This window comes from Arabidopsis thaliana, chromosome 3 (genome assembly GCF_000001735.4).
Source record: "Arabidopsis thaliana chromosome 3, partial sequence".
Taxonomy (NCBI): domain Eukaryota; kingdom Viridiplantae; phylum Streptophyta; class Magnoliopsida; order Brassicales; family Brassicaceae; genus Arabidopsis; species Arabidopsis thaliana.
Genome location: NC_003074.8, coordinates 12,759,464 through 12,774,736, shown reverse-complemented (window position 1 = coordinate 12,774,736; position 15,273 = coordinate 12,759,464). Strand labels below are relative to the sequence as shown.

The 15,273-nt window shown below is 37.3% G+C and overlaps 1 protein-coding gene and 2 pseudogenes across 4 annotated transcripts; 2 read left to right on the top strand and 1 right to left on the bottom strand.

The window, feature by feature from the left end:
• Window positions 1-1,197: 1,197 nt before the first annotated feature.
• AT3G31402 (General transcription factor 2-related zinc finger protein) lies at window positions 1,198-3,806 on the top strand (the record flags this gene model as incomplete). Of its 2 annotated transcripts, none has more annotated exons than NM_001161186.1 (7): window positions 1,198-1,202; window positions 1,382-1,533; window positions 1,641-1,710; window positions 2,040-2,083; window positions 2,258-2,457; window positions 2,869-3,231; window positions 3,705-3,806. In NM_001161186.1, 7 exons carry the CDS (start codon window positions 1,198-1,200, stop codon window positions 3,804-3,806), a joined length of 936 nt encoding a protein of 311 aa, NP_001154658.1. The 2 variants fall into 2 exon arrangements, with proteins under 2 accessions (NP_001154658.1, NP_001154657.1); NM_001161185.1 differs by having other exon boundaries at window positions 1,641-1,739; window positions 1,823-2,083.
• A 4,686-nt stretch (window positions 3,807-8,492) lies between these two features.
• AT3G31395 lies at window positions 8,493-12,076 on the bottom strand (annotated as a pseudogene; the record flags this gene model as incomplete). The annotated part of the gene is made up of 1 exon: window positions 8,493-12,076.
• A 437-nt stretch (window positions 12,077-12,513) lies between these two features.
• Window positions 12,514-13,932, top strand: AT3G31390 (annotated as a pseudogene; the record flags this gene model as incomplete). Its single annotated transcript has 1 exon — window positions 12,514-13,932.
• Between the last annotated feature and the right edge of the window lie 1,341 nt (window positions 13,933-15,273).

The window sequence follows — 15,273 nt, the reverse complement described above, 5'->3', positions numbered from 1 at the left end:
ATAACCCTTATTTATAATAAAATGTAAAAGTAAAAGACAAGGAAAAGTAAGTAAGAAAATCGAAACTATATCCTAAATCATATATTATGAAGTATTCGTATCATTGCTGACCGCTCAAAAACAGCCTTATCCTCAAGGCTGGATTCAGTATCTGACATGCCCTTCCATAGCCATTATCTCGCCATTTGTAATTGTTTCGCCCTCTGCCAACATCAAACTCCAAGACCATCCTCAATGGGAGGTTATTAACAAAGACTCTTCATAAAATTTTATGAAAAGATTATGAAAATTTATTAGTTAAGAGTTTGGTTAAGATTTTAATTTGTGAGCATCATCATTGATCAACGGCGGATCCACATGTATTGATGGGTGGTCAGCTGACCTGCCTAAATTTTATAATTTTCCTTAAGGTTATTGGGTTTGTATATATGAATCTAGCCGAGTATAATTTAATGACACAATATCTTAACAATTAGACATGCCTAATTTTTGTCATACCATCGTAAGCCCATTAGCCAATAATAAAAGAATGTATATCATATTTAAAAGTTTTATTTGTTGTAAATTAGAAACAAAGCTGGCCCAATTTTTAACCTAACCAAATTGAATTAAGAAAAAAAAGAAATTCATCTTACGTACCTTTTTAGTTTTCTTCTTCTCAAACAGCAGCAGCCAGCAAGCCAACAATGTGCAACTTCTTTTTAAAGTCAAGTAAGTTTATAATTTAGGTGAAAATTAGCTTTACCATAAATGAATGTGAATAGTTGTTGATTGCATAATAAGAATTTGATAACCTTCATCGTTTGGCTTTTGTTGCTTGTTGATGTGTAGAATTTTGGTTCAATATATTTTGATTGACAATGGAGAAAAATATTAGCTTAATGATGTGGTCAAAATCTCAAAGACTCAAAGTCCGTTAACCACTGTTTACAAAAACAGTCATAAATACTATGTTCAAAATTGGTCTGTATCATTCGTACATAATCATGTGTGTCATAATTTATTATACAACTAATTATAATGTTGACATATTTTTTTTTCCTCTTAATTTAGTTTCAAACGAAGCAATGAACACTATGAAAATATATTATAAAAGAAAAGAACAATCTCCACCTCGCAGTGAATCAGATGATATTGATTTACCTTCGGATCCTGTATATCGAAAAAGAATAACAGATTATCATCCAAATCAAAGAGATGAGGTAATTCGAAAATACTTGATTAGAGGTCCTTGTCAACCTCGTGAGCATATTTTCAAACAATCTCTGATAGAAAAAACATTGAGGCGATTTAACCCAACTTGGTTTGATGGGTACAAAAGCTGGTTAGAGTATAGTGTGAAAAAAGAAAAAGCTTTTTGCCTGTGTTGTTAGTTGTTCAGAGATAATGCTGGTAAATGTATAAGAAGTGATGCATTTATCACAGATGGATTCTGTAGGTGGAATAATTTTAAGAGTTTTCCAGAACATGTAGGAGGTGTTGATAGTTTTCACAACAATGTAGTTATGAAGTGTGAAAACTTGACGAAACAAGGTAGTCTATTGATCATGCTTTGCATAAACAAGATGATATTACAAGAAATGAGTATCGAATTCGGTTGAGTGCTTCTGTTGATGCTTCTAGTTACTTATTGTGACAAGGATTAGCTTTCCGTGGGCATTATAAGTCTGAAAATTCTGCTAATAAAGGAAATTTTGTGGAACTCTTAAAGTATACTGCTGATCAAAATGAAGTTGTGAGTAAAGTTATTTTAGATAATGCTCCTGAAAATAACAAAATTAAGTCTCCTATGATCCAGAAAGATATGTGCATTATTTTGCAGAAGTCAAATCTGTAATTGAAGAAATTGATCATAACGTTTTTGGTTTGTTAGTAGATGAATCTGCTGATGTGTCTGATAAAGAACAAATGACACTCGTGTTTAGATTTTTTGATAAAAGTGGGATAGTCAAAGAGAGATTTCTGAGTATTATACATGTGAAAGAGACATCTGCAATATCTTTAAAATCTGCTATTGATGATTTGTTTGCTAAATACAGATTGAACATTAAAAAGGGGAGAGGACAAGGGTATGACGGAGAAAGTAACATGAAGGGCGAGTTCAATGGATTAAAATCATTAATTTTGAAGGAAAGCACATCACCATATTATGTTCATTGCTTTACTCACCAATTTCAATTAGTTGTTGTGGCAGTTGTAAAAAAACATCTGAATGTTGGAGACTTTTTTGATTTGATTTCTTTGTTGTTAAATGTAGTTGGAGCTTCATGCAAGAGGAAAGATTTGATCCGAGAGAAGCATAGAAAAAAGATTCTAGAAGGAATAATTAATGGTGAAATCAGTACTAGAACATGGTTGAATCAAGAGATCTCTCTTCAAAGACCAGGATATACTCGTTGGAATTCTCACTACATAACTCTATTGCGGTTGACTAAGATGTACTTTTCTATCATCAAGGTTCTCGAATGCTTTGAGAATTACGGCGTAGATGACTTGAAAAGACGTCAAGCACATAGTCTCCTGAATTACTTTCATAGCTTTGACTGTTTGTTTTAGCTACACATGATGATACACCTTTTAGAGCTCACAGAGAACTTGTCTATGGTGCTCCAAAGAAGAGATCAAAATATTTTAAATGCTATATCATTGGTGAAATCAACTAAGAGACAACTTCAGTGTTTTAGGGATGATGGGTGAGATTCTCTCATGTTGAAAGTTTCTTCGTTTTGTGAGAAACATGAACTTGAAAAGGTTGAGATGGAGGAAGATTTTGTTGACTCAAAGAGACGAAGAAACAAAACAAGAGTATCAAATATGCATCACTACAAGGTCAATTGCTTATATTCTGTTTTGGATTTCCATCTTCAGAAATTTGACGACCATTTTAATGAGGTGAACACTGAATTGCTTATTTGTGCTGCTTCTTTATCTCCCATTGATGCATTTTATGAGTTTGATCACTCAAAGTTAGTGAGGTTATCTAAGTTCTACCAAGTTGACTTTAGTTTAGGAGAGTTCATATCTATTGAGAAAGAATTATCTATCTACATTGATACTGTTCGAAATGATGAGAGATTTTCTAATTTAAAGAATCTTGGAGACATTGCTCAGAAGGTGGTGGAAACACGAAAACATTTGTCATATCCCTTTGGTTATAGGCTTTTGAAATTGGTTTTGATTTTGCATGTTGCTACTGCTACTGTTGAGAGATGTTTTTCAGCCATGAAGATCGTAAAGACACATCGACGAAATTGTATTGGAGAACAATTTTTGAATGATTGTTTAGTTTGTTTTATTGAGAAAGATGTATTCAATACTATTACAAATGAGATTGTGATAAAGAGATTCCAGGACATAAAGGATCGTAGGATGCTTTTGTAGGACGTTTTTTTTTGTTTGAGAAGTTGTAAAAAAATGATTTTTTTTTATTAAAGACATTTTATTTGTTACGTTTTGAACTGGGTAAAAAAATTCCTTGATACACCTCTGTCAATGATAATATACTAAGTTGGAGTTCTTAAAAAATCAATCAAATACTGTAGTTGTAAAATCCCTTCTCTCCCTTGACTCACAAAGTATACATCCAAAACCAGTATAAATCTTTACTAAAGCAATTAAAGTAACAATCTATGTTAACATAGTACTTGATCAGTTCCTTTAACCGATTAACCACAAATATGAATCCATCTTCATCGATATAACAGAGATCTCCAGTTCTTAACTATCAAGGAGATGATTTCTCCGGTGAAGCCATGGAATCTAAGGAAAAGAAGAGGAGCAGCGTGTATAGAAACGGAATTGAATAGTTTGATCAATAAAGGATTTGTGATTGAGGAGAAGATAGTGAAGAATCCATCTCCGGTGAGAGGGAGACAGAGAGAGAGAGAGAGAGAGAGAGAGAGAGTAGGAAGGTAAAGACATCAAACAATGCCACATCACCATTGCAATTACCTAAGAGCGCCTCTACGCTAAGAGCGCATCTAACCTAAAGTCATTATTTTGGATTTAATTTTAATCATTTATTTAGTTAAGAAACATCTTAAATCCTCCCGTTGAGGATGCTCTAAGAGACTTGTAGTGGCAATCATGTTGAGGGGAATAGCTAGGGTTGCTTGCAGCGGAAACATAACCCTCTCGCCTTCATATCGAGATATTCTTGGTGTGAATATTGACGTGTACCCCTTGGCCTATACATGTTGCTGCTTGACCCAACATTAGAAGATGTATGTCTTAACGCAACTGGTTTCCCATGATCAAGTGTCCGTAGGGAATGATTTAGAGTCCCAAATCTTTAAATCACCTAAATGCCTTATCATGTGGTTTGCTTTTTGTCCCATAGTAAAAATTCAGCTCCTTTTCAATAGACCATGCAACATGAATCGCAGTCATAAGTCTCCCATGTCGTTTGGACGAAATTTCACACAAATCTCCTCTTTTAGTCCAGGAGAAATAATCCTAACTGAAGATGTGAATCTAGAAACGGAATTTGAGCTGCCCGGGTTAGAAATTCGTGGACAAACTCATCTACTGAACTTGTTTGATGAAAAGCTGCTAATTGTTCGAACGGAGATGCGGTAACGTCTTCTCCAAACTGTTACATCAATTATATCTGAAGCTGTACCCAAGACAGTGTTGGAATTAGCCAACGAAGGTATTGTAACTAGTGCAAAGCAGCATCTTCCATACTCATGAAAGCGATCTCAACCTTCTGAACTTCATGTGCTTGCTACAAGGAGAAATATTGTTCTACTCGAGGCAGCCATCATAATGGATCATCACCACTGAAGATCGGCATCTCGACTAGTTTCACAACACATGGGTGGTGATTGTGAGTGTAACACCCGCCCTTCCATATAGGCCAAGACGACATGTTATTCATCTGCTTTTTGCCAAAACATTTTCTTTAAACTCCACACACGAACAAAATATTGCACATAACTCCCCACACTTACTATCATGAGGAAAAAAGGAAAAAAGGGGGTGAGTAAAGAATACTCAGTGAGGGGAATCAACTATGCCCACTGAAACATAGAACACTTTCTAAAGCTATACAACCATCATCATAACATATAAACTTAGACACAAGCAATCAACCTAAAATGTTTTAACTTCGAATAACACATTCATAATAAGCATCTTATCCATAATAGCACATACATACGTATCGCTAGATCCAGTCATCCTCGTGATAACTAGAGCCTCATGAGTGGAGGTTGGCCCTCGTGGCTCAGACACTCCCATGCATCCCAGGCTCGTCAGCGTTTCTTGACCTGCATGTAACCCGTCAGCCTATCACTATCCACATTACTAGGGAGACCACGGCCCATAGCTCGATTCTCCCCAGTCTTTCATACAAACATACATAATCATCATACATACATACTTATACTTAACATTCTCATACATAATATATCATGGTCAAACATCATCACCATACATATCAAACAATAATCATCAAATCATATCATCACACAATCTTATCCTATGCAATCAGATCTAAGCCTACATATCATGCGTCAAGAAGCAAAACAAAAGATAATGATACCATGTTTCGCAAATACCACCCTCAACTTAGCCTAGTTGAAAATGAAGAACATTTCTATTCTCCTTTCTCTCCTATTAGACCAACTTACTATAAGGGTTTTAACTGCATACTCTTGAGCTCCACATTGATTCTCCATCAACCAAAACCTTACTCCATGAGTCCTAAAGGCTCCTGTAAATTCACAGCCCAAACCGATTTCGTTTCCCATTGAAACAACACAAATTTTCACAACTTACTCCATATAAAACTGTCACCAAAACATATAGATATGTCAAGAACTAACCGTTAGAAACGTGATCCCACCGTTGAATATGTAGTCAGTACTATTGATATGGGTAAAATTAATCCTAAGACCACTCTCTCAAATAAGAGATTGATTGTAGTACTTTATGGTCGAATTCCACAAAGCTCTTAGATCACACAATAGACTAAGGTTTCGAATTAAGCTAAACAAATAGATTATAAAATAAAAGACAAGAAAAGAAAGCAATAAAAGAGATTGAAGGTTCAGATGATTAAAACGTCGGGTTTAGGGAAATTCTCAGGTTATATCAAAATAGTAGATCTAGCAGTAAATTAGGAATATTATCGAACCATTCTAGAACTCAAATTACTAATATAGAGTAACCGGTGGTGTTCCGCGAAACTCACTATGCTTAATAGTATTGATCCCAACTCTCTTGTAAATCCCTAGAACTAAGCAAGCATTATAATCATGTTTGATAAGTTCACCTAAGTAATTGACGCTAGCCCACATCTAAAAACTAGGCTCATCTAAGATAGTTCTAGTAATAGATACCTATGGTGGGCATACCTATTATCCTAAAATCAAGTTCTAGTTAATTACTCTAGAACTAGCATTAAGAACAATCGAAGATGAAGAATTCTAAATATATTATCTGATAGTAAGATTTTACTTAATTAATCCTAAAACACTATCATGTTGTTGTAGTATTTTAGGTTGTCAATCCAATCCGGTGTGATGCAAACAGATGAGATATGATTAGAAAGCTTTAAGTAAAGCCAAGTAGAGAGTTGGTTGGTTCTAACAGTCCTAGTATGCAATAACATAAATGAAATGAAACTAAAAGCAGAAATGGCAATAACAGGCATGTGAATAACAAAGCAGAAATGATAACAGGCAGTAAAATGGATAAACGATTCCTAAGGACGGGGTAATCGAATAGTGTGGTCTCCTTAATCTATTCAGGCGGTTGACAAAACTTCACAGAAGCTATCCGTAGACAACAAGTTCAACAACAGATTAATTCACTCCCGTGATAGAAATCCTAAAGCAAAGCTAGACACTGACCTAATTCCCATGTGCGTTCTCTAACTAAGCAGGCAATATCGAATCAACTTGTTAAAGCCAATACACTCTCTACAAGCGAATCCCTTGGGGTAAAGGCGAATATCTCTGGAATTAATAGATCCAACGTTCCATTAAACGCCTTCTGAGCGCTGGAACGTCTGGATTCATATTCCACATTAGCCAGTGAAACAAGCAATAAGCGCAACTAATCCAGAAGGGATTCTAGTATTCTAAACTCAACCACCTTAAACGACAAAGTAAACCACAACTACTCTATCCCATCCTCAGAAATACGGTTCACTACTCAGACATAATCAAAGACAATAGCAAAGCAACGATTGAAAACATGATAACAGAAATGATGAAAGACTTAAACGAAAATTGAATATCAAATACTTGAAAGTGAATACAAAGTCGCAGGAGAAACAATGCGGCTATGAAAGTTGCAAAAGATAAAAGTTGTATGAATAATGGCTGCCCTAGGGAAAACCCTAAGAGGCTACTTATATAAGCGAAAATGAAACAAATAAGGATACTAGATAGATAGCGAATCTTCACGTCATGACCCTGCGATCGAGTGTGTCATTGGCATCTGATGGGCTGAAATGGGATTCCCTGTGATCGAGTATGTCATTGACCAAACTGGGCATCAGGGACTCCGCCTTACGATCGAGTGGTCTGAAGTGAAGACGAGATTGTATGGTCCAACGACCCTGCGATCGAGTGCGATCGAGTGGATGTCATGAGGTGGTGATCGAGTGGTGTAAGATGGGTGATTCCTCTCGCTTTGCGATTGAGTGAAACTGAGCTGCTAGCTTCTCCGGTGTTGCGATAGAGTGATTTGCCCTGGCTGGGCTCCGAGGCTGCGATAGAGTACTTAAGCTGAAGGATTCATTGGGCATTCTGACTTTCTGTTCTGTTTCTCCTCTGTTTGAACTCCAAAAGCATCCAAAGTACCTAAAAACAACCAAATATGCAGTGCGCATGCAATCTAATGCAAAATCGTCCTAAGTATGCAAAACACACTAAAACGACTCCTAATGAGATGAAATGTGGATGAAACAATGACAAAGTGGTGAAGAATAAATGCCTAAATCATGCAAATTATAGACAAATCATTATCCTAAAAGGGTTTTTGATCTACTAATTCATCCAAATCCCTAATTGAGAATCCCTAAACCCAACAAGAGAACTACTCAAACATGATCATAGAAGAACAAAACATGATTGAATAGGAAATCAATAGTCAATATATCAAGAGAAAGAGTAAGAAAGATCTTCTCTAAAGGGAGTCTCCACAAGGTTTTGCTCCCAAGAACAAAAGATAAAAGGAGAATAGCCACTCCAAGCTTAGGTCTAAACAATGACCTAAAAACTATATATATATATATATATATATGTCTTAAAAATGTGTTGGGCCTTCATTAAAAATAGGAGAAAGTTGTGGGCCGAATTTGGAAATCTTCAAAACACCAATAAGTTGCGTCTTCGAATCGACACTTACGCGGTTTTTAGTCTTCGGATTTCTTTAGCAGCATAAATTCTCTGTTTTCCTTTTTTTTTTAATTTAATGTTAAATTATATTCAAAAAAAAAAAAAATTATACATCGAGTGCAAACTTTTCTTAAAAACTTTCAAAAGAGTTTTTATCTAGTGTGTAGTATTGACACAAACCACATTTGAAGCCCTCCCGCATATCTCTCCTCTCCTCCTCTTGTCAGTGTACTCAAGCGATTGCGAATGTTCTTATCTATCATCTTCACAATCTTCTCTGTCGGTAATGGTGTCTCTCCATGTTTCCTGCTGTTTCTTTCCCCCCAAAAAGTGTGTATAGCATTCTGGAACACATACCCAATTATGAATCGTTTCGTGTTGTCCAAGTTGTTACTCGCAAGAATCCGCATAACATCTCGCCATCTTGCCTAGAAATTGTCTAGAAGAAGCCCACTCATCAGTTCTTCCCACACTTTTCTCGAATAAGGACATACGAAGAAGAGGTGATCCCTCGTCTCCATAGGTTCTTGGCAAAAGATGCAGCTTGTGTCCATATTTTGCTTCCATTTAACCATTCTTTCCCCTGTTGCAACTATGTTTTTAACAACCAACCAAGTTAGAAAGGCGTACTTTGGTGTAGCGTTTGAAAACCAAACCTCCGTATGACCTTGCATTATTGGCTTAGCGACGCGGATTTGTGACCATTTCTCTTTAGATGAAAATTTCTGCTTATAAAAATCATTTTTCCCCTTCCACAAAGCGACATTCGTTCTGTTTCCCGCCTTGCTTGCCTCTTTGTTTACAGTTCTTCTTCAACTCGATTTAAATCCCTTCGTCTATGCTTTCGTATTCGCGATCTCTTTATCAGTTCATTCAGCTTAGTTGCTCTCGGAATACCCATATCAATGCATCCACGTTCACCTAGTGTTTCATGAAGATACCCCGAAGAACTCCATGTCATACCAGAACGATGTAGTTTCACCATTGTTAACCTCTACTCGATGAAACTGTTTTGCTAGTTTAATGTATTTCAGCAACTTCTTCCATATCTACGATCCTCTTGTTATGTTGTCTTTCACCGCCCAAAAGGAACCATCACGTATTAAGTGGTTGTTTACCCAATCAACCCAAAGTGAACCTTTCGCTGAAAGTATCCTCCATATCAGCTTCAACACACATACTTTGTTTGCTTCTTCTATAGATCTCATTCCCAATCATCCCTCACTTTTGGGAGTACATACCTCTGACAATGCGACCTTGGCTTTCCTCGTATTTAAAATCGGACCCGACCATAAAAACGCAGCGCACATCTTGTCAATTTCTTTTACCCAGACTTTAGGCAGTCGAAATGCCGCAATCCAGAAGTTTGTTACGCTGAAAATCATAGAGCTGATCAACTGGAGTCGCCCCGCAAAGGAGAGAGTTCTCGCTGTCCAAGAACTTATTTGCGTGCGAATCTTCTCTAATAGAGGAAGGTAGTCCGTTGTAGTCATCTTCTTTGTCATTAGAGGCAATCCTAAATAACGACCGGTAGTACTCCATATTAAAATGGAAATTGTTCCACGATCTCCTCCTTTACACTTGTGGTGACATCGGCCATATAAAGCGTAGATTTTTCAAGGCTAATCTTCAGGACAGAGTGAACTACGAAATCTTCAAAGACCTTCGGTGCTCCTTCTATTTATTTCTTGTTTCCTTCGACAAAAACCATTAGATCGTCTGCGAAACAGAGGTGTGTGAGCTTCATTTGTTTACATTTTGGATGAAAATCAATTCGTTTTACATGAAAAGCCTTATCTATCTTTCTTGAAAGCACATTCATGCATATGACGAATAGGTAGGGGCTTAAGGAGCAGCCTTGTCGAAGCCCTCTCTGGCTATTATAATAACATGCGAGTTCACCGTTTACTTGAACTGAGAAAGATCTGAGCTGACACAGGTTTGTATCCAATCTACATATTGCTCTGGGAAATCGAGAGCTCGCAGCGTGTTTAACAAAAAACCCCATTGACAAAATCAAATGCTTTAGAGATGTCTATTTTCACAGCACAACGTGGAGAGACTGAATCTTTGTTGTAATCTTTAATTACTTCTGTAGCAAGCAAAAGGTTCTCCATTAGCAATCTGTCTTTGATGAAGGCCGATTGGTTTGGAGCTATGAACTTTGGAAGAATGGTCTTGAGCTAGTTTGCGAGAATTTTGGATATGACCTTATATAGAACATTGTAGCAAGATATTGGTCTGTAGTCTTTCATTACTTTTGCTTCTTTCTTTTTGGTATTAAAGCTAGAATAGTTGAATTTACTCTTTTGGTAGAAACCCTTTCTTGAAAAAAGATTGGTTAGCTACCACGAAATCCTTACCCACAATTGACCATGATTCCTTAAAGAACTCAGAGGTGAATCCATCTGGCCCTGGTGACTTATTAACCGGCATCACAAATAATGTTTTCCTTACTTCCTCCTCTAATACTTCTTTTATCAGCATGTTCTTGTCTTCTTGATCACATTTAAAGCTCACAATGCTTTCTAGATCTTGTCTCAACCATTGGATATAATCTACGCATAGATAGAAAATCTCTAAAGTATCTTTCTGCTTCTATTTTAATGCGATCTTGAGTCTATGCTATGGTCCCATCTTCACACTGAATTTCTCTGATATTGTTTCTTACTTCCTTAAATTTTGCTGCAGCAAAGAAAGCCGTATTGTTCTGATCTCCTATTCTCATCCAGTGAAGCTTTGCCTTTTGTTGCAAGTACCTCTCCTCAATGTCTAACAACCTCCGCCATTTCTCATACGCAGCTGCCTCAGCTGTGAATGCTTGCGATGTTAGATCAGTCATTGTCACGTTCTGCAGGTCACAAAGTGTCTTATAGGCTTCTTTAATACGATTTGATATAGCACTAACCATCTGTTTTCCCATCTTTCGTAGATGAGGTTTCAGCTCTTTCAATTTCTTTGACAGACTAAACATTGCAGATGTTGAGTGAAAAAGTGGAGGGGATGTTCTCCAACTCTCTTCAAGTGTTGTATGATAGCCAAGGTACGTTGTCACTGTATTCACAAATTTAAAAAGGTCGTTTTACTCTCTACACTTCCTTTGACAGGTGAAATCTGCAACGCATGTGGTCTGAACATCCTACCGGCTCAAATATAGCATATGATTGACTATATTTTTGTAACCATGACTTACTCACTAATACTCTATCTAGCTTCTTGCATATGGTACCCTCTTGTCTTTTATTACACCAAGTGAATCTTGTACCTTGATAGCTTAGATCCGTGAGTTCACAGTATAAGACTATATCCTGAAAATCTCGCATCCCTGATGGAATAAAAGGTGAGGAATCATATAGAGAATGATCATCACCTTCCAATATTTAGTTAAAATCCCCACATATAAGCCAAGCTTTGTCTTTAAACATAGGAGAATCTTGATGGTTTCTTTTATCACTCCAAAGCGCTTTCCTTTCAACTACAAAGTTTGATGCATAAACAAAAGAGACAAAGAATTCCTCATGTCTACCTTCGACATAGACTGAACAAGTGATAAGTAGTGCAATCTTATAAAGCAGTGTGAGACTTACATTGTTTCTCCAAACCAGCCATAACCTACCAAGTCGATGCTCTTCATAATTTGAGAGTAAAGACCAATCTTTGAACACATAATTAATTATCCGATCTGCTCTACCTTCCTTTACTTTCGTTTCTAGTAAACAACCAAAATCAAAATTGCCTTCCTTCATCCATTTTCTCACCACTCCATGCTTACTTGTTTTATTGAAACCCCAAACGTTCCAAAAAAAGCCTGACATTCATGAGTTTTTTGAGTTTGACGTGTTCTCAGATTCTTTGGATTGGGGATCCTAGTGCTCTGTGTTGTACTTGTCGAGATGAACTTGTGACTATCTTTCGAAGCTCTAGGAATTGATTGTCTCAGCATCCCTCCAGCTTCTTGATATTCATTTTTATTTCCCGCATCGACCTTACGTTGTGTATCCTCTTCTTTCTTATGGTCATCTTTCTCTGTTTCTATGTCATCAACATCCTCCCATGTCTCTCCCTTATCACTGAGACATGAAAAAGAGTTTGTCATAATGGAGACCTCTCCATACCTTAACTCATTACTTTTCCCTGGACTCCCTGTGAGGTGCAAATACCTATGCAGCCCGAGTCTGTCTACACTCCTCCTGTCCCTTATCCGAGGAGGCGTCGTTCTAAGCAGGAGAATCATGCTGCCAAGTGCACAGCCATAATGGAGAAGATCCTCCATACTCTTCCTAAGGATGCTTCAAAGACATCTTCTGCCTCACTCAACAGGTATGTCAAGCGACTTGGTGACAATGGAATTAGCTCAGATGAAGCTAAGATGCTTACCAGAGACATCACTACAATCATGCTGCCAAAGGCCAAGAAGGAGAAGGCACAGAGAGTAGACATAGTTGAGTACATCCGCACCATTACTCCTGGTCAGACCATTGAGAAGCTTCCAGATCCAGGTAGCTTTGTTCTTGATTGCTCTATCTCCACAAGCAGATTCAGCCGCTCTTTGTGTGATCTGGGATCAAGCATCAACCTCATGCCTAAGTCTGTTGCTGAGAGACTAGGCATGACTCACTACAGGCCTACTCGCATCACTCTTCTCTTCGCGGATCGTTCCAAGCGAATCCCTGAAGGAATCCTTGAAGATGTTCCTGTTAAGGTTGGTAACTCCATAATCCCTGCTGATTTTGTGGTCCTGGACTATGAAAAGGAACCCAAGAATCCTCTTATCCTTGGAAGAGCATTCCTAGCTACAGCTAGTGCTAGGTTTGATGTGAAGATGGAGTTTGGCATGGATGGTTCAGAGCTTATAAAGTCTATCAGTTGCATTGCTTCCAGCACAAGCACACCTCCTCAAACTGATCAGAATCCCACCACAGAGCCACACACAACGCTCCCATCAGCTCAACTCGCAAATGAGAGTGGTAGGGCAACAGTGTCGATCGACACTACTACCTCTGTCGATCGACACCCACGGGTTTCACAGACAGATGATTCTGCACATTTTCTTCAGCCCACACCACTTGAGGACCTATGTGATAAGTTCTCTTCTCTCTCTTCTCCTGTTTTATCTTTGATTAATTCTTTGGATTATTCGAAGACTACTTCACAAGATAACAAGCCTAGAGTTCCTCGAAAGCTTGTCTCTCCTGTTGTTCTTAAAGGTGACGAGAAGAGTGTCGATCAACACACACCTGAATGCCACTGGGGACAATGTCGTTTAAGTCTGGGGGAGGCTCTTACTAATGATGCTTTTATTGTTGTTTCTTATTTTGCAGTTCATTTGGTTATTTCTTTTCATTCCAAAAAAAAGAAGAAAAAAATTGTTTTCTTTAGTTTAGTTAGGAATCATGATATATATTTCTCTTGTTTATTGCCTGATTGATGAGTGCTGCAGGTTCGAGTCAATCCGACTATTGGAAAATCTAGATGGCAAACCAACAGACTTGAGGATATCCTACTTTCCAACTCAACCACTAAGGCTGAAGCTAATCTCACTGATCTTCCTTTTACCTCTTCAAACGGTTGGTATTCATAGATCTTGACTCCTTGTTCATTCTTGATATTGAGACCAATGTGATAAAACAAAAAAATATGTTCCTCTCCCCTTATAAAAAGAAAAATATAATGAGAGATCGAGACGACTTTCAGATAGTGTATAGGGGTAGGAATGTTTCCTATGAACCCATTATTATACATTATTTGGAATGATCAATTACAAAGGTCGGAAAAATGCCGAGGGTGTCGATCCAATATGCGAGTTCCCCTTTGTTTACTCTCTAAAAAGAATAAGTCTGGGGAGAGAAAGAACACCGAAAAAGAAAAAAAATATATAAAGAATGGTCAATTTATCATGGTATAGTACAGAAATGAGTCTACAAGGATCTTGAATGTTGACTTGTTTGATGAGACCCAGCGATGAAAGCCTGGTGGGTATAGTTGTGGAACTTAGGTATGGAATCTAGAATGTTGTGTAAGCTTGTAGAGAAGTACATGTTGGTTAGGATTTGATTAGACTTGTTAGGCATATGTGATATTGGTTCAAATTACCGAGAACTACTCTCTCAAATAAGAGATCAATTACCTAGAACTACTCTCTTATTTGAGAGAGAGTACAATGGATGAATAGCTTATTGAGAAGGGGAAAGAAGAGATCTCTTCACTGTATATAGATCTGAATGAAACTCTCAAGAACAATGGATGAATAGCTTATGTCTCTCACAATAGGGTTTTGCAAAGAACTTGATAAAAGATTTTATAAAAGAAACTTAGGTTTAAAAACAATATATATAGTCCTAAAAACGTCCAAGGACTAATAATACAAATAGGGAAATCTTCTGGGGCAAACTTGAGCTTATGTAAACTTGAAAGCGTCTAGGGTTTTCGCTGGGCCGAAACTGGTGTCGATCGACACCAGTTTCGGCCCGGCAAAAACCCTAGACGCTTTCAAATTGACAGAAGATCAAATTTGCTCCAGGAGACTTCCCTATTTGGATTATTAGTCCCTGGACGTTTTTAAGGTCTATATATATTGTTTTTAGACCTAAGTTTCTTTTATCAAGTCTTTTATCAAGTTGTTTGCAAACCTTATTGTGAGAGACATAAGCTATTCATCGATTGTCTTCAGAGTTTCATTCAGATCTATATACGGTGAAGAGATCCCTTCCTTCCGCTTCTCTATTTACTGTGTTTATTCTTTATATCTCAGTTATGTTGTTTGTTTCATTCAATATGTCTGAGTAGTCTACTTGTTAGGAATAGGGTTTCTCATTAGGGATTCATATGGTTTAGTAGATTGTCCCCTTTGCTAGGTTATCTGTAGAATTCTTCAACTTTAATTATGCCTAATGCTAGATCTAGAGTAATTAACTAGATCTTG